Source organism: Peromyscus eremicus, chromosome 8a (genome assembly GCF_949786415.1).
Source record: "Peromyscus eremicus chromosome 8a, PerEre_H2_v1, whole genome shotgun sequence".
NCBI classification, from domain to species: domain Eukaryota; kingdom Metazoa; phylum Chordata; class Mammalia; order Rodentia; family Cricetidae; genus Peromyscus; species Peromyscus eremicus.
Window position 1 is genome coordinate 102,634,671 of NC_081423.1, and position 19,628 is coordinate 102,654,298.

Genomic DNA, 19,628 nt, shown 5'->3' on the forward strand with positions numbered 1-19,628 from the left:
CATCACTCCAGTTGGTGTGGGTGGGGGCTGAGCTATTAACCCTAATGCCCAAGGCAAGGGGTTTGTATGTGCAGAGGTAATCACACTTAGCTAGCAGGATGGGAGTTCTGGAGAACCCACCCGGCTGGGGCTTGGTGGCAGAGAGGGGCGTGTGCTTGCAGGTCTTGGAAGACCCTGACTAAGCTTGAGGTGAGTCACCCCACATGTAGGGTGTGGAGTAGCTATTTTTGTTCCTAGACCTCTAGGCAGAGCCTGGGAGAGGAACAGAAGTTTCTTCAGCTGGTCTTTGACCAGAGCCCAAATCCTCAGGAGTGTTTGAGCAGAAGATACCACTGACTTGGAAGAATTTTTGCAGTTTCTCTGAGAGACCACAAGAGGGCAGTGTGCTCTGCAGTGTTGCTTTGTGAGAACAGCCCGAGATCTGGTAACCCCACCCAGCTGTGGGCCAGTTCAAGTCACATAACTAGGAAACCACAACTTCCTGGCTGAACTCCTGGCCTCCATGAGGATTGCTCATGGCCACACTGTTCTGGTTAATGATTCTCCAGCAGCACTTCAGGGCTATCACCACAAAGGTGGCTACCAGGAGGCCTAAGCATGACCTGCCAGATCCCACTAACACCTGGGGCAGGTAGTGAGTGAGCTGTAGAACTCCAGGTTGGGCTTGTCTTGTGGCCTGGAAAGTTCACCTCTGCACTGACTATCATCTTAGCCAGGGCCAGAGTTTCTAGTCAGTGGGTAGAGTGACCTTGACCTCTTTGGCCCTTAAGTTAACCTCATTCCTGTGATTCTGGATGTTTTTCTGGCCATGCACTTAGAAATCTGAAGGCAGGGGCCCAGGAGAGATGGCTCCGTGGTTGAGAGCTGCTCTTCCAGAGGACCTGATTTTAATTCCCAGCACCCACATGGCAGCTCATACCTGCCTGTAACTCCATTTCCAGGGGATGACACCCTCACACAGACATACATGTAGGCAAAACACCAATGCACACAAGATACAAATAAATTATAGAAAAAAGTCTGAGGGCAACTACAGCCCCTAGCAGGCAGGTGACGCAGACTGGTGGTAAGTACCTCCCAGGGTCGGGGCCCCTTAATTACGTAACTGTGTGTCGAGGGAATGCCTTCCCAACAATTTGAGGCTGACCTGTGCTGCATAGTAAGAACCTGTCTCAAAGATGAGATTTTAGTCCTCAGCTCCTGGCTTCCATTTCTCTGTTGGGGTTTGTCCTTGCTCTGTACCTTGTAAGCTTTCTCCCATGGGTTGAGGTCCTCTGGTCAGTAAATTTCCAGCTTTCAAAAGAAGGATAGACTGGATACGTACACATCTGTAGTCTGGTCATCTCCATTCTGATAACATGATTAGACTGCTGTTGGATTTGCACCAAGTGAGACTAGACAGCTGTGGCCATAGCTTTGTTCCCATGCTGTGTTGGAGAGCCTAGGTGGACTTGGACATTCCTCTGTTTCTGTGAAGATCAGGCTCTTGTCTACCCTGACCCTCAGTTCTGTAGCTCATGATTCTTAGATGTAGCTTTGAAGGTGTTTCCAGTGTTTTATACAGATGCAATGTCGTCTCCTTACTGAGCACCAGCCAGGCTTCCTCTGGCTTATGACCTCTGCTCTGCCTGGAAGTTTTCATCTAGAACCTCTCAGTATCTGGGTAGGGCTGGTCTGTGTGGGCAAGACCAAAGGCTGCTTCTAGTCTCACAGTCAGCAAGCAGTTCAACTGTTCGTTTCCCCAGCCCAGAGTGGCTGACCCAGGGTTATCAGATGTTGACACCCAGAGACCTGCCTAGCCCCCAAGCTTTGCATGTTGCCAACACCAGCTGCAGGAGAGGAATGGATCCAATGGGAAGTGACCCTAACCCCCTTGCTATAGGCTTTATCCTCGAGTGCAGTGTGCCCATGGACATGAGGAATGCCAGGACAGAGCAGCCCCATGTGAGATGCCAGTAGATCCTGCACCATGCAGCAGGACACAGGTCTTTTTAATTCATGTGGCGAGACTTAAAGCAGCCTTGGGATTTGGAATTCACCTACCTAGGAGCGCATGGGATTTCTTTGCTCATTGCTGGGAGGTGGAGATGAGACCAGGCAGATTGGAGCTGCCTCCTAGGAGCCTGAGCCGGTAGCCAATCATGAAGAATTCACAGCTCAGAACCTTCTCCATGGTGGCTGCCTTGGGCTGTGTCCACAGCAAGGCCTGAGCTGAGTTGCATTTGGCAGGGACTCACTGGGTGTAGGCACGGGGGAGGAGCACTGCTACTCTTTACTAAGAGCCTTTTGTCCCTGGTTTCTATTTAATTTGCAAGCTGGCCCCAAGGAGGTTTCCTTCCCCCTCTACATCTAGGCGGGGGCTGGGGGGGACAGAGGTCCTTTGCTGCAGCACGTGTCCTTCGCCTGGGTAACACCAGTCAGCACCAGGGAGCAAGTTCAGGCTAGGGTTAGGGCTGGGGGGCTGGTAGGAAACCAGCCTCCTGATGAGTGGTGAATGGGTGAGCACCTTCGTATCTGCGACTCAGGCCATAATTTAGAGTGGCGTGGCCATGGGCTAGCTCCAGGGGTTTCACTGTCGTCTCTGGTGGACCCCCCCCCCCCACCTCTGCTCGCAGCGACCGCTTTAAGAGGGCGGGCGGAGTCCATCAGGCCACGCCCCTGGGGCCGCGCGGGCGCATTGGCTGCACCAGGCGCGGGCGCTCGGTGGCACTTTGAACCGGGTGTCAGGCGGCTGGAACCGGAGTTGTGGTGCTGACTGGGGTCGGGCCAGGTCGCTTTTGCTCTGGCCATGGCCGAAGCACGCTCATCTCGCTGGTACTTTGGGGGACTGGCTTCCTGCGGGGCCGCCTGCTGCACACACCCGCTAGACCTGCTCAAGGTGAGACTGAGTTTCCAGGCCGAGCGCGCGCGTGAGCCCCAGTCGTTGGGGACCGTCCCGGGCCTGACGCCTACTGCGGCCGCCGCTTGACTGCGCACCCGTTAATTAGCGCCGGCAACGCCCACGCCGGCCTGAGCCGGCCGCCCTGCTCTGCGCTGTCGCGTTTGGGCCTGCGGGCGCCACTGACGCTTCCTTCCCGGTAGGCGGCATGGAAAATCCCCGGGGACCCTCTGCAGATGCTTTTCTCAGGTGACAGGCAGCTAACCCTCAGAGGGGACATCCCCGCTCCTCAGCGTACCAGCTGGTTTCCCCAGTCTTTAACAGATGGCTGTCTGTCCCGCCTCAGCTCTGCGCTTTAATACCTGTGTGAACTCCTCCACTCTGAGCCATGCCTCGGCCGCAGACATTCGACAACTGGTTAAAAGTTGTGGGTAGAGTTGCAGGGGCACAGGTGTTGAAACCTAAAGACCAGCCTGGTTCCAGCATACCAGCGTCTCCTGGTATGGTATGGCACCAACATCTGCCGGTGCCTAACACCACCAACTGTGGGGGGTGAAATGTGGCAATGGGCCAGGTGGTGGTGTGACCTCGGTCATCTGCTTTGGGCTACCTCCGCTTGAATGCTAGCTATGTTAGGATCAGCACACCACCAGGTGAGCGAGGAGACCCTGCATTCACCGTGCACTACCCAATAGTACTGGCCGTCTCAACACAAGAAACAAATGAGACTGCTGGGTGGTGGTGGCGCACGCCTTTCATCCCAGGACTCGAGAGGCAGAGGCAGGCAAATCACTGAGTTCCAGACTAGCCTGGTCTACAGAGTGTGTTCCAGGATGGGCCAGGACTACAGACACTCAAAACACACACACACACACACACCACCATGGGAAAAAAAAGAAACAAACAAATGAGACACGTGGGTTTGTGGGGTTTTTTTCCTTTAAAAAAAAATGCTTATATAGGACAGTCTAAGACTGCATGCTTCCTGTTCCCCAGGGCCAGCCCCGGGGAATTTTTTCCTGATTCTGTCTTACCACAGAGAACAAATACTTCTGTTGGTGCTGCAGGGTGACCGTGGACAGAGCGGACTGCCACTTCCCTCACACCCTGCATTGGATTGGCCCCTGAGGTTTGAGCTGGTGATCTAGCCTCAGATAATTCTACCACTCCAGACTTCCAGGCTAGTTTCTGTCTCTGCCTGGGGACCATGTTTCCTAGGAAGAGCAGTAGCTCTTCTTTGTTGTTTATTTGTAGCCCAGGCTTACCCTGAACTCGTTATGCAGCTAAAGCTGGCTTTGGATTCCTGCTCCTTCTGCCTCTGCTTTCCAGGGGCGGTGATTTCAAGCGTTCATTATTGCTCCCAGCTAGGTTTTCTAGTCAAGAGAATGCTGGCCACTGGGTTCAGGCGAGGACTGAACCTCACTTGGCATACAGAGGTTGAGCCCCTGGGCATCACCACTGCAGGTAGTGTCACAGCGTTAGTACTGGCTGCTTTGGGAGGGGCTTCTTGAGGTTATTTTTCTTTACGGGATGTGCCTGTATCAGCAGCCTTCTCCATCATGGAGGTCGGGCTAGATAGCTAAACTAGGTGTGGACCCTGGAGGCCTCCCAGCCACCCCACTCCCAGCCAGGCCTCTCGAGTGTTGACCAGTTGTGACATAAAAGTCCCAGATGGTTGTTTACTGTCCAAGCTCCCTCTGGGCTTCACTGCTTCTCAGCTCCACCCCCACTCCGATGTTCTCTTGGTGCCTGGGGGATGAAGAAAGGCTGCCATGGAACCCGGACACCCTTGTTGGACCCGTGCCAGTAGACAGTGCCCAGCCACAGAAGAGGCGGTGGTCGGGGGGTTCCAACAAGGACTGCTCACAGAGACCACTTGAAAACCTGTGTGGATTTTGTTTAAGGCAGGATCTTACTGTACTGCAGGCTGTCCCCAAACTCATGATCCTCCTGCCTCAGTCACCTGAGTATTTAGGGTCACCTGCCTGAGTTACTATGCCAGCTTTAAAAACTTGTTTTGAAGTTCTTCATGTGTCTACTTTGCCCTGGCTTGGTCTTCTCATGCACAGGGGCAGTTGCCCTCAGAGCCGCTGCTCCCCGCATAGGCCTACACCCCCGTCCCTCTGGACCCACATACTGGAAAATGACACCCTGTTGCTGAGTCCAAAGCTCCTCTGTCCTCACCATCATAGCTGTTTCCCTGTCCCCTTTTTGCATGAGTGTGAGCATGCTTGTGGTCACGTTTGGCTGTGGGCCGGCTTCTTTGGGGTCAGTACAAGGACCGACACAAAAATGCTCAGGACCAGTCCACCAGTATGGGTGTGGGAGTGAGGCAAGGCCCTGAGAACAGTTACTATAAAATAAAAGAGAGAACAATTACAGGCCTGAGGCCCTTTGGGGCCTCTCATCGCCCCCGCCTCAGTTCCCTTGCTGCTAGGCATGGGTGCTGACAGCTGAGTCCACAGCGTGTGGACCTGGGAATAACCGGTGCTTGCAGTGACCTCCACAGAGCTTGTGTGGAGGTCTGGACAGCTCTCATTGCCTCCCTGTTCCTGCCAACTTGTGGCCAGGTCAGAGCTCTGCTCTGCGGACACCACATGCTCTCCTGCCTATGCACAGGTGCACCTTCAGACACAGCAGGAGGTGAAGCTGCGCATGACGGGAATGGCGCTGCAGGTGGTGCGGACCGACGGCATCCTGGCACTCTACAATGGCCTGAGCGCCTCACTGTGTAGGCAGGTGTGTGCACAGGTCTTGGCTCTCTGTCAGGGCTCATGACCCACAAAGTTCTTTCTTCTCTCTTATTGGCATCGGCTTCCTAGGTCTTGGCGCCAGCCTCTCAGGTCCTGATTCTGGGGCTCGGTCCTGTGAAGGAGCCTTAGGGAGTTCTAGATACTTTCTCTCCCCACTTCAGATTTATTACAGAAGAGACCCAGGGTGGGTGTGGGGCAGATAGGAAAACTGAGGTTAAGGATAGCTGGGGACAGCACCTCTGGGTTTGTGAACTGGCTGGCTTGGCTGATTGCAAGTTCGGTAGCCTCAGAATGGCTACTCAGTGTCCCAGGCCCATGGGGTAATGACTGGGCTGGGTAGAGTGCCCAGTCCTCTGAGCCGGGCCCCCTCCCCAGATGACCTACTCCCTGACTCGGTTCGCTATCTACGAGACCATGCGGGACTACATGACCAAGGACCACCAGGGGCCTCTCCCCTTCTACAACAAGGTGTTGCTGGGCGGCATCAGTGGTGAGCACTGGGTAGTCAGGGCAAGGGCCGGGCAAAGGCCCAGGACACAGGGAACCGTCACATATTGGCCCTGGCATTTATGTCACCACAGGTTTGACTGGAGGCTTCGTGGGGACCCCAGCAGACTTGGTCAATGTCAGGTGTGTATGTGCCTCTCATCCCCCAGGGTCAAGGGCTCTCCTGTTCCCAAGTGGGCAAGCCCTTGCTCAGGCTACTCCTGGACTCTGCAGTAGTAGCTTGGGGGCAAGCCACTCAGACTCTAAGCCTGGTTTTACGGAGGAGCTCAGTCCCATGAACTCGGGTAGGCAGTCCTGCACTGTTGACCCCAGCCAGTGAGCTGACCTGGGGCCTAAGGGCTAATGTATGTCCAGCGGCCCACCCATCCCTGCCTGTTGTACTGTTGTTTCAGGATGCAGAATGACATGAAGCTGCCTCTGAGCCAGCGACGCAAGTGAGTGAAGATGGAGTTTGTCCCAGTAGGGGATAGTGGGGGTAAAAGGCCCATTTGGGGAGGACCCCTGCCCAGCTCTGCTGTGACTTTACCAGGACTCCCCATGTTGCTTGTGGGTCAAACGGGGGGCTGGTGGCTTTAGAGCACATACCATGCACAATTACCCAGATGTCACTAAGTGTGTCCCTTGGTCCCCTAAGACCTTTAGGTTCTTTGTGGGAAGAGTCTCACTAGGCTGAGGGCCAGTTCCTACACTTGCTTTCTGGAACCTGCTGACACCTGGACTCTCATATAGGGCTGGGCCTCTTTGTAGCTGAGGATTGCCCAAGTCAGGTGTCTTTGAGTATAGGGCAGCCCAGCCTCAAAGCCCATAGGGTGAGGCACATGAAAGAAGGACTCACAGCCAGGAGGCCTGGGGTGGGAAATGGCCCTCCTCCTCCACCCCAGGCCAGCCCCAGGAACAACATGGGGCTTTGGGGTCAGGTCTTCTGCAGTAGCCCTTTCCCTTCCTAGAAGTGTCTATTGTCCTTCTTAGCATAGTCTGAGTCATCTCACTTTTCCCTTCCCCCCTGGGGATCCAAGCTGTTTCTAGTGCCCCTGCTTTTGCTCAGGCTGTCCTTGAACCCCAGATCCTCCTATCTTGGCTTCCACAAAGCTAGGCTGAGCCAGTTTCTTATTTTTATTTTGGTATAAGGGTCTCATTCTATAGCACAGACTGACCTTGAACTGCCTACTGAGTGCTGGGATTACAGGTGTGAACTACCAGGCCTGGATTCTCCAGCCACAAGGGCAGGTGATAATCTAGTGTGCTGGAAGCCACAGCAAGCCTGGGATCCTGTGGGGAAAATGGAACCTCTGTCCAAAGGAATAGCAGAGCAGACCACAGACAGGACAAGCATGAGCCCACAGGGTTCATTTCCTGAGTGTTTTTCCCTGGGAAAGGCTTACAGGCCTGTGAGATCCCCCACTGAGTACGGTGCCAATGCAGGAGTCCTGTGGCCCACAATGGGGGTGGCTTTTCTGGGTCCTAAGGCACACCCTGCGGAACCAGGGTGGTAAATCTCACTGACCTATGTTTGTCACGATAGCTACTCTCATGCCCTGGACGGTCTGTACCGCGTGGCCCGTGAAGGTGAGAGGAGAGGGATTTTACGTTATTGTAAATGTGTAGTCGATGTATATGAGCTGGTGGGCTTGGGGTGGAAAAGCAGCCTGAGGAAGCACGCAGAGTGGGTAATGACGTGCAGCATAGGGGTGGCTGTTGATGTCACCTTTTACTTCCTCCTGCAGAAGGCCTGAAGAAGCTCTTCTCGGGAGCAACCATGGCATCCAGCCGCGGGGCCCTCGTCACTGTAGGCCAGGTAGGGTTCCTGTGCAGAATGGGGCTTGTGGACAATGTCTCTGACCTCTGACCTCTATTCTCAGGGATCACAGAACATAGCAGTGGGCACTGGGAACCTTGGGGAGACAGATACCTGCTATCCTGGAGAGGGGTGGGCACAGGTGGGCTCAGCATGCAGCTGGCAGACCCTCACCTGCATGGCCAGGTGTGGCGATGCAGGTGACTGTGAGTGCTTGCTCACTGCCAGATGTCACCGTGGACCCTGCTCACTCTCCCTGGATCTGGGAGCTCTTCTTTGGCCATAACTGTCCCCATTCCTACCTACAGCTGTCCTGCTATGACCAGGCCAAGCAGCTGGTCCTCAGCACTGGGTACCTGTCTGACAACATTTTCACTCACTTTGTCTCCAGTTTTATTGCAGTAAGTGCCCCGGCATGGTTGAGGGAGGATGAGGGCAGGTGGGGCACAATTCAAGGAGCAGGCGCGGTGAGCCTGGTGCAGCCTCTCTGAGGCCACGTGTGGGATTCAAGTTCATATGTTAGCCCAGGCCAAGATAATTCCTGTGTCACCTCTCCTGGAGACACAGGGCTTGCAGCCCTGAGACTCACGAACGGGGCGAAGGACTCTTTTAAGGTAGCCTGTGGGTAGTGAGGGTCTGGGAGTGCCTGAAGGCCCGTTGGTGACAAGTTCCCTCCCTCAGGGCGGATGTGCCACATTTCTGTGCCAGCCCCTGGATGTGCTGAAGACACGCTTGATGAACTCTAAGGGCGAATATCACGTAAGGACTGAGCTGCAGGCCCAGGGCTGGTCGGGGTTCCTGCCATCTACAGCCCTGCTCTGTGACCTTATCCTGCAGCCGTGGGTGCTTCCCACTGGGGCATGGGGGCCCAGAGACTGGCCCTTGTCCCCTGCTCCCTTCCAGTTGCTCAACTCTGAGTAGCACTTGCCTCAGGGTGGGGCTGTACTTTTCCAAGGCCTTGGCCGTGGTTTTGCTTTAGGCCAACCACCAGTTAACAGAAGCAGCTTTTCACACGGTCGGTAGAATCTGGCCAGTGCCTTGAGAGCCAGTCTCATTGGCCTGTGTGGCTTTTGCTCTTCTGCCTGTTGGTGTCACAGCTTGAGCTGCTTTCATTTTGGCTCCTGCCGTGTTCCTGGGCGCACTCAGAGCTACCATGCCTTCCTGTGCCTGGAGGGCTCTCCTGTGTGTTTGAGTGCCCCTCACTGTCTCGTAGGGTGTTTTCCACTGTGCAATGGAGACCGCAAAGCTTGGACCACAGGCCTTTTTCAAGGTGTGCTGGGGCAGTGAGGATGGCGGGCGGCTGGAGGGCAGCTGGGCCGGGTCTCCCTGGACCTGACGTCTCCACCTCTGGTGTCTTTACCCAGGGCCTCTTTCCTGCGGGCATCCGTCTCGTCCCCCACACCGTGCTCACCTTCATGTTCCTAGAGCAGCTCCGGAAGCACTTTGGCATCAAAGTGCCAACCTGACATCACCATGGACACCAGGGCCATGCTCAGCCACTGTGCTGAGCTCCTTGGAAGAGTGGAAGGGGAGTGGATTCCCCTTGTTGGCCTGGGCCCATGCTCTATCCCCAGCAGGCTTCTCTTCTCCCACCCTTGGGCTGGCAAGGTCTTCTGACCCTGCCCAGGCCCGGGCTTACTTCACTGGCCTTTGTCCCTTCCCTAGGCCCACTGGAGTGGAACCTCTGCCCTGCTTGCTCCCAGGCTGTCCCCACGGGGCTTTTGCCCTGTGTTCCCACCCCACAATTCACTCAGGAGAATAGGTTCCCACCTCCCCGGCTGCTGTGCCGCCCTGCCCTGCCTGGTAAGCAGGAGGAAGCTGACCACCTCCCGCTCCCGGCCGGCCCTCTCTACACCGAGCAGCTTCTACCCAGAACCGCGGTAGTGTGGCAGGGTGCGGACCATGGCAGCTTCTGCTTACCAATGGTTAGAGCGTGCACGTACTTTTGTCATGAGAGGGACCATCATGTCGTGTTCTTGAAGGCAGTGCCTTCAGGAGAGGGAGCAGGCAGCAGGGACCACCATGAGGTGGAGTCCAGAGAAAGTGCCTGGGGTTCCCATGCGCCTCCTGCATTCAGCCTCGGCTGCTTTAATGGTCAGTTTTGCTGAGTCCTCCCGGGTCAGCAGCTACTGCCATCATCAGGAACTGGCTATGTCCCTCCCTTGCCTGGCTTCCCTGGGGGTAGGGAGGCGTGCTGGCAGCGCTGGAGCCATGATGGCTTGTGTGTGCCCTACAGGGACTTGTCTTCCTATTATATGGCAGTGGTCACCCCTCACCATCCCCCGGGCTTCAGTAGCCTGTGTTCCCCCAGATGGGGTTGGGTGTATCAACATGAGGTTGAGCTCTATACCCACTTCCCCCTCACAGTCCCCTCAGCACGGGGTCCTCACCCAAGAGGTGGCAGTGGGCCCAGCGGCACTGTCTGCACCCCTCTTCAGGATCTAATAAACCAAGTGGCCTAGGAGAACTTCATGTCTTCCCTACATGCTCCTCACCTACTCCAAGGTGCAGGCTGTTCCTTTGAGCTCTCTTGCTGTATAGGACAATGCATCCACCAAATCAGGGCCACTTTATTCCAGGGGGTAGAGCCTATGGGAAGCTTGAGAGGTCAGCAGGAAGGGAGAAAGGCCACCTTAACCCACAGCAGATGCCTCGAGTCCGTCTAGGGTGCACACTAACTGACTGAGAAACCCAGGCTGCAGCAGTGCACGGGCCTGGGCGGGGCCGGGAGTATTCCAGACATATGAGCGGAGCAGGATGCCAGGTAGAGGTGCCAGGGCCACAGTTCTGAATAAAGCCGGTCCTTGCATCAGAAGAAATCCAATGTACTCATCACAACTTCAGGAGCCCCGGGCACTGTTGTATCATAAACACTTAAGTGGACATCCCTGAAAACAGGACATTTGCCAAAGCTACAGCTGTAGTTTGTTAGACACGGAAAGTGTAATGTGAGCTAGAAACGTAATGATACGTAATACTCTTGAGAACCCGGAATACCTGATAACTGAACTATGAGGGTTTTAGTCTCTACAGTGCTGGAGGTCAGACCCTAGGCTTTATACTTACTAAGTAAACACCAAACTACATTCCCAGCCTTGCCTATGTACCTCCAACAGAAGAGTCTGCGGCCCCAGCTGGCCTCCAGTGTGTTATCCTCCTGCCTCAGCCTCCCAGTTACTAAGATAACAAGTGTGGACATGTTCAGTTTAAGAATTAGGTTTGTAGCCGGGCAGTGGTGGCGCACGCCTTTAATCCCAGCACTCGGGAGGCAGAGCCAGGCGGATCAATGTGAGTTCGAGGCCAGCCTGGGCTACCAAGTGAGTTCCAGGAAAGGCACAAAGCTACACAGAGAAACCCTGTCTCGAAAAACCAAAAAAAAAAAAAAAAAAAAAAAAAAAGAATTAGGTTTGTGCTGGGTGTGGTGGCAGCACCCGGACAGATCTGGGTTTGAGGATAGCCTGCTTTAGATTGCAAGTTCCGAGAGACCTGCCTGGTCTTAGGGGGGGGAAAAAAAGGGTTTGTGCTGTATGTGGTGGCTCATGCCTGTAGTCCCTGCACTTAAGAGGCAGATCACCAAGGCCTACAAGTACTGGCTACTGACTGAGGTCCTGACTTGGGGTGGGGTGGGATGGGGCTTATAAGTGGTGCCATAAAGTCCAACCCTAAAACCAGTGGAGAAAACTAGATTGGGGTCCCACCTGTTGGCCACAGCATCATGAGTAAGCATCCTGCCTTGGAGTCTGGCTGGCGTTCAGTGTGAGGTCAGAGTCACAGATGGGTAGGACACTCTAGCTTAGAAGCCCACTCCTGTGGTTCCCAGAAGGGCTGTTTCTCCAGACCCCACCACTGACCCTTCAAACTCTTTAGATAATGGAGCTCAGAGTAGGTCTTACCCATCCCTGCGACCGTGGCCACTGGGGAAGCTGATGACACCTAATCGCCGTTCAGCCCTGCCCAGCAAAGCCTCCCTGGAGGCGAGAAAGTACCCAGTCTGGTTTGGTGGGGTTAGGCCTGGCAGCAGGCCCAGCAGGGCAGGGTGCGTAAAGCCAATCCCATTGAACTGGCAAGCTCCAGGTAGGTCTAGTGAGAGACACTATCTCTAAAAGGTGGAGAGAGGAAGAGACCGAACATTGACCTCTGACCTCTAAACATGCACACATGGGCAAGTTCACCCTTACACACGCAAAAGCTCTTCAGTAAATGGTGCCATGAAAGTCGCCCATGTATTCAGGGGCGAAGTTGGCTGCTTACCTCACACCACACACACTTATCAGCAGATCACAGATCCACGGGCAAGATGTCAGATATGGGGCTGGAGATGGCTCACTGGTTAAGAGGTCCTGAGTTTCCATGTGACTCCAGTTCCAGGGCCCCAATACCTTCTGCTCTCAGGTCCCGGCACACATGTGGCAAACACACGCACACTAAAGCTAAAAGCAGATAGAAACAGCACTAGTGGAAATATGTGAAAAGCTGCCCTGCCCATCTTCGGCCCTCCACGGCAAGTGGCTGGACACACTTTGCCTTTGGTACAGACTCTCTGGGGTGGCAGGAGTGTCCCCCAACCCAGCCCCGGGTGCCAGTGATTAGGTCACTCTTGCTTCTGATTGGTCTGGAGTTAGAAGTGGAAACAATGAGGAGGCTGAAATTATGATTGACTCTAGTCACTTTGGAGTGTTTGCTGTTGGGGTATGTGGCTTCCTGGGTCAGGTGTTAGAGCAATGCCTCTCAGTCTCTCATTCACTTGCTCTCCTTGCTCTCTCTCTCTTTCCTGGTGCTGGGAATGGAACCTACAGCCTTACGAATGGTAAACCCAGTCTATCCCTAAGTGTACTCCAGCCCTCTTTTGTTTTAAGATTTATTTGAGCCAGGCCGTGGTGGCACGCCTTTAATTCCAGCACTCGGGAGGCAGAGCCAGGCGGATCTCTGTGAGTTCAGGCCAACCTGGGCTACCAAGTGAGTTCCAGGAAAGGCGCAAAGCTACACAGAGAAACCCTGTCTCGAAAAACAAAAAAACAAAAAAAAAAAAAAAAAAAAAAAGATTTGTTTGTTTTGAGACAGGGTTTCTCTGTGTAGCCCTGACTGTCCTGGAACTCACTCTGTAGACCAGGCTGGCCTAGAACTCACAGAGACCTGCCTGGCTCTGCCTCCTGAGTACTGGGATGAAAGGCATGCACCACCACCACCAAGCTTTAATTTAGTTTTTTAAAAGTTAAAAATGTCTCCCCTGACCTCCAGGCAGAGTTCCAGTACAGCCAGAGCTGTTACACAGAGAAACACTGTCTCAAAAAACAAAAACAAAAAAAGTAAATGAGTCACATAGACACTGTACCACCCAGGGATCACTGCTCTCCATGTGGTGGTATCTGGTGAGTCTTCAATAAGAACCCATGTCTGAGAACATAGAACCCACTCTGGCCCTTTGAGTTAGATTTACATGGGATTTTAGGTGAAAATTGATGTCAACACAGAGGGTCTGAGGGTTAAGTCCTGGCATGTCAGGGGAGCTGTCTTTGCCAGCTAATTCAGGGAGAGTGTAGGGCCACCAGGGTTCTCAGCTTCTGAAGCTCCGGTCTTCCTGGAATTATTTATCAATAAAGATTTTATTATTGTTTTAGTGTTTTGTTTTTGAAACCAGATCTTGCTGTGTGTGTAGCCCAGGATGGTCTGGTTTTCACTATGTAGCCTAGACTGACCTCAAAAATACATCAAGCCTTGGGTTTCAACCTCCCAAGCGCTGAGCCTTCAGGCTCCCAAGCCTAGATCTGTTACTTTTCTAGTTTAATTTTGTTTCATTGAAACAAGGTATCTGTCTTAGTTAAGGTTTCTATTGCTGTGATGAAACACCATCACCAAAAGCAACTTGGGTTTGTTTGGCTTACACTTCACCAACACTCCATCATCCAAAGTCAGGACAGGACTCAAGGAAGACAGGAACCTGGAGGCAGGGCAGCTTACCACTGTAACTCCAGCTCCAGGGGATCTGACACCTTCACAGTCACACATGCAGGCAAAACATCAATACACATTAAAAAAAAATTAGCCAGCACAGTATCTCTACGTAGCCCACAGGAGCCTTGAACTCCAGATCCTCCTGCCTCAGGCCCCATGCTTTGGGATTACAGGCATGTACCAGCACTTCAACCAGTGTTATCAATCAGGTTTCAAGGTGGGGTTTTTGTTTTTTTTCAAAGATTTGTTTTGTTGGGGTTGGAGAGAGAGATCAGTGGTTAAGAGCACAGGCTGCTTTTGCAGAGGACTCAGATTCAGTTCCCAGCACCCACATGGCAGCTCACAATGGTTTGTAACTAGAGTTCTGGAGATCTAACACCCTCTGGCTTCCTTGGACACTAGATATCCATGTGGTACATAGACAGACATACAGGCAAACTACCCAAATATGTAATGTTTTTATTTTATTCTTTTTATTTTTGTTTGTTTGCTTATTTATTTATTTATTTAGGTTTTTCGAGACAGGGTTTCACTGTGTAGCCCTGGTTGTCCTGGAACTCACTCTGTAGACCAGGCTGGCCTCGAACTCACAGAGATCTGCCTGGCTCTGCCTCCTGAGTTCTGGGATTAAAGGCATGCACCACTACCACCTGACAAATGTTTTTAATTTTTAAATTCATTTTCAACCAGGCACCATGGCACATGCCTTTAATCCCAGCACTCGGGAAGCAAAGGCAAGTAGATCTCTTGAGTTCAAGGCCAGCTTGGTCTGCAGAGTGAGTTCCAGGACAGCCAGAGCTAGTGTAGACCCTGTGTCAAATTTTTTTTTAATTTAGCTGGGCGGTGGTGGCACACACCTTTAAACCCAGCACTCGAAGACAGAGGCAGGTGGATCTCTGTGAGTTCGAGGCCAGCCTGAGTTACAGCGTGAGTTCCAGGAAAGGCACAAAGCTACACAGAGAAACCCTGTCTTGAAAAAAAAATTTTAACTTATTTTTATTTATGTGTTTGTGTGTTTCTTTTCTTTTCTTTTTTTTTTTGTTTTTTGTTTTTTGTTTTTTGTTTTTTGAGACAGGGATTCTCTGTAGTTTTGGTGCCTGTCCTGGATCTCACTCTGTAGACCAGGTGGCCTCGAACTCACAGAGATCCACCTGGCTCTGCCTCCCAAGTGCTGGGATCAAAGGCATGTGCCACCGCCACCCGGCGTGTTTGTGTGTTTCTTTGTGTGTGTGTACACACATGTATATAGTTCCTGCAGAAGCAAAAAGAGTGTATTGGGTTCCTGTGGAGTGAGTGGCCTGATATGGAACTGGGGTCCTCTGGAAGAGCAGTATGCACTGTTGTGACTATTCTCCAAGCCAAACAACTACTATTTTAGGAATTCAGCTGTGTCCCCACTTTGCAAAATGATCCCAACTGGGCTTATTGACCATTTACATCTACAGAGGGTCAGGGAGGGTCATGAGACCCTCATCCAAGTAGCACCTCCCTAGCACCTGATTATGCCATGATGCCTTAATTACCTGAGGCCTCAGGGAGAGGCTAATACATATAGGAGAGACTAAAAGAGAGGGACTTCATATGTGTAGCTATGGGGAATCCCTCACCCCTGCTGAATGGCCTGCTTAGAGGGAGGAGCACCCATACTCCATTAGTAACCCTTTACCTATACTCTACAAGGAACCCAATAAACTGGCCCCTCCAAGTGAACTCTGACAGAATCGTCCCTGGTTTGTTGTTGAATGAATGTTGCTCATGTCTTCCCCAGAGAAGGAATTTTAGCAACAACTGCTGAGCAATCTCCACAGGTTTTAATTTTATTATTTTAAATATTTAAGTTTTAAGCTCTGTGTGTGAGTATGTGCACATGAGTACAGGTGCCCTCAGAGGCAGCTGACCCCCTGGAGCTGGAGTTATAGGTAGTTGTAAGATGCCTGATGTGGGTGCTAGAACTGAGGTCCTATGCAAGAGCAGTCCTTGCTCATAATTGTTGAGCTATCTCTCCAGACCCTTCTTTAATTTTTTAAAATTTATTTATTTGTTTATTTATTCATTTATTATGTATACATTGTTCTGCCTGCACACCACAAGAGGGCACCAGATCTCAGTACAGATGGTTGTGAGCCGCAATGTGGTTGCTGGGAATTGAACGCAGGACCTCTAGAAGAAAAGCCAGTGCTCTTAACTTCTGAGCCATTTCTCCAGCCCCCCCTTCTTTAATTTTTAATCTTTTTTTTTTTTTTTTTTTTTTTTTTTTGGTTTTTTGAGACAGGGTTTCTCTGTGTAGCTTTGGAGGCTATCCTGAATCTGTAGACCAGGCTGGCTTCAAACTCACAGAGATCCTCCTGGCTCTGCCTCCCAAGTGCTGGGATTAAAAGCGTGTGCCACCACCACCGGCAATTTTTAATCTTTTTTATTATTTATTTATTGTGCATGGGGGTGGGAGGGATGGGTGACTGAGGTCAGAGGACAAATTTCATGAGTGTGTTCTCTCCTCCTACCATGTGGGCCCCAGGAATTGAACTCAGTCCTCAGGCTTGATGGCAGACACATTTACCTGCTGAGCCATCTCATCAGCCCTTGTTGTGTTTTGTTTTTTGAAACAAGGTCTCTCTATGTATCTCTGGCTGTCCTAGAACTCATTATGTAGAGCAGGCTAGCCTCAAACTCACAGAGATTCACCTGCCAAGTGCCAAACTTCTCAAGTGCTGGAATCAAAGGTGTGGGTCACCACACCCAGCAGAGTGCTACACCTTCTGCTGCTGCTCAGTAACACCTCTTACTGAGACCAGCAGACCATTCCAGAAGGTTCTATGGGAGCTCAGGCTATCTTCTTCCTCTCAGACCACACCCAGATCCTTGCCATCAACTCATGGCAATGTCATGGAAGGGTTTCCTTGGAGTGGGGTGGCTCTTCCTCACTTCTCCCAAGGTAGCAGCCACCATGCTGGATCCTAGGAATTTCCTTCATCACACTAGAATTAAAAGGAGAAATGAAAAACAGATGAGGTAGGAGAAAGCCGTGTTCTTCAGAAAAGTATTTTGCGCAAGAGAAATTAATTCCCAAGAAATGTGAACCCTTGAGAAGGCGAGCCCTGTGCTTCCTTTGCTTCTGCAGCCTCCTTTGCCCCCTCCCCACCTTTCTGCCCTTCTTAACCATGGATAAAAGGAAGATCAGGAAGGAGCGGGTGTGGTACTGACTCCCATGTCCTTGGGTCATAGTCCTCTCCACTCTATCTGACCTCTTCCCCATGTCTAGAGGAGGTGACCCACACAGCAGAGGTTCCAGGTCCACCCCTCCTTTCTTGTCATGATTAGCTCACACCACACCCTCCTAGGACACTTCCTGGGCCATTAGCACTTTTCTCTTTCCCACTCTCATGGTTCCCTAATCTTAATTTACATGTCTTACTGAAGGAGAGCATCACATGCCTCTATGACTCTAGTCCTTTATTATATGTGCAACACACAATAATACAAGAACCTCAGGTGTGCCTGAGACATCTTGTGATGAAAGTCATGGGAGAGATGCAAAACCCCTTCAGTAAAATAATCACTGTCTTCCATAAGGATTCTTCAAGGTCAAGGTACTTCCAAAAAACAGGTGTTCATTCTAATATTTCTCCTATACAGTGATTCTGCTAAATTCCTACCGAGTACAGGTAAAAACATGTATTTTTTTTCACAGCCAACTCTTGTTGGCAGACTGTATATTGATGTTACAAAGAAAGAATCAATCACTTTACTATTTATCTTGAGGAATCTTAAAGGAATCAAAAACCTAAACTTTTATGCATTAAAAAAAGTCAGCTGTATTCTAGATCCTTAGGATCTCACTTATCAATAATTTTTTATACGAGGAGACTGAATGCTTTGGGATGTTCTGTATGGCAAATGTGTTGCTCTGATTGGTCAATAAATAAAACACTGATTGGCCAGTGGCTAGGCAGGAAGTATAGGCGGGACTAACAGGAGAAAAGAAAGAACAAGAATGCAGAAGGAGACACTACCAGCCACCACGATGAGAAACAGCATGTGAAGATGCCAGTAAGCCACGAGCCACGTGGCAAAGTATAGGCTTACAGAAATGGATTAATTTAAGCTGTAAGAACAGTTAGCAAGAAGCCTGCCACAGCCATACAGTTTGTAACCAATATAAGTCTCTGTGTTTACTTGGTTGGGTCTGAGCGACTGTGGGACTGGCAGGTGAGAGAGATTTGTCCTGACTGTGGGCCAGGCAGGAAAACTCAAGCTACAAATGAAGGCAAAAATGGGTACAAGGAATTAGTCATTACCTTTGATCATCAACCACCCCTAACATGAAAATACGTCAGCTAGTAACAGTTGGGCTGCTCTGTATTTTGACCTCAGCTATGTGTCCCTGTGAACATTAGATTGTTTTCTGGAGTTTTCCATCTTAAGGCTATTATCAAAACATCTGGTTTTACCTTAAGTTATTATAAGGCTTTGTTTCAGCTAATGATGCACACCCAAACCTGTGACTGTGCCTTTTTTTTTTTTTTTTTTTTTTGGTTTTTCGAGACAGGGTTTCTCTGTGTAGCTTTGCGCCTTTCCTGGAACTCACTTGGTAGTCCAGGCTGGCCTCGAACTCACAGAGATCCGCCTGGCTCTGCCTCCCAAGTGCTGGGATTAAAGGCGTGCGCCACCACTGCCCGGCATGACTGTGCCTTTTAACATTGAGATTAAAGAAATTTGAGTCAGCCTGGATCCTGGGACTTAACTGTTTCTTCTAATCATCAACTTGAGCTACAATCCCTGCAGCTCCCCAAGTGAAACTCATAGTCCCAGCTGTGTAACACCTCCCCGCATCCACCTTCACTCATCAAACTCTGCATAAGCCAACACCACCACTATCAATCAGTCGGGACAGCTTAGGAAGAAAGCCATCCCCACAATAACAATCCACAGGTCAAAAGACATTCCAGGATTTATGGTCCCAGTGCCCCATCCAAGTGAGATTCTCGGGGTGGGCTGACATCCTGAACTTCAACTGCCACATGCTGCTCCTCTGACATGGCCACTGGCAGTCATTATTAGCCAGCAGGCAACTACACAGCTTGCTTGTTTGTGGAGGCCCACAAAGGTTTTCTAGTGAGATCTGAGCTTACCTTACCCAGCAGTTAGAGGATTGCTTGACCATGTGTGTGGTCACCAGGTGATTGGAAAGGGTCTGTACTTGGCTGAACTAGGGGGAGGTCTTTTGCTCCACCCTTTGGCATTCCTATAAAACGTCCTTTAGAAGAGACAGAACAGGCTGGTGGATAATGATCCAGGCCCTCCCGAGGCTATCCTGTGTTTCTATCTGTCTCTCTTCCCCTCTATCCTTCTATCTAAATATTTCTCACTCCTCCCTCCTCAAGAGCACCCTGGGAAAAAACAAGGGCTTCCTACACTTGTTCAGGATCCCAGTGTAGCCCCGAACCTTTCTCAGGGTGAGCTTTTAAGTACAAAAACCATGTCCTGGGTTGACATACTTCAGTTGACAAGATCGGTTAACCAGAAACAAAACTACAGAAGCCAAAAAGCAAGGTTAGTGCATTTAGAGACTTTCCTAGAACTTCAGACTTTGATAGATTAGGTCTTTGTTTTTGTTTTAGCAGATGGAGCTGTCTATGTGCTGAGTTTTATGGCCTGGTGGTACTTCCATAATGGAGTCAGTTGTGCTAAGGCCTGGGGGCCTACTAAGGTACGAGAGCCTGTTACAGAAATGACTTGGTGCTCT

The 19,628-nt window shown here is 51.2% G+C and overlaps 1 protein-coding gene across 1 annotated transcript; it reads left to right on the forward strand.

The window, feature by feature from the left end:
- The first annotated feature begins 2,676 nt into the window (after positions 1-2,676).
- On the forward strand, positions 2,677-9,950 carry Slc25a10 (solute carrier family 25 member 10). Its single transcript, XM_059272283.1, has 11 exons — positions 2,677-2,878; positions 5,498-5,617; positions 6,007-6,121; positions 6,213-6,261; positions 6,531-6,572; positions 7,661-7,704; positions 7,863-7,933; positions 8,242-8,334; positions 8,615-8,692; positions 9,147-9,203; positions 9,298-9,950. Exons 1-11 carry the CDS (start codon positions 2,789-2,791, stop codon positions 9,397-9,399), a joined length of 861 nt encoding a protein of 286 aa, XP_059128266.1. The 5' UTR covers positions 2,677-2,788; the 3' UTR covers positions 9,400-9,950.
- The last annotated feature ends 9,678 nt before the right edge of the window (positions 9,951-19,628 follow it).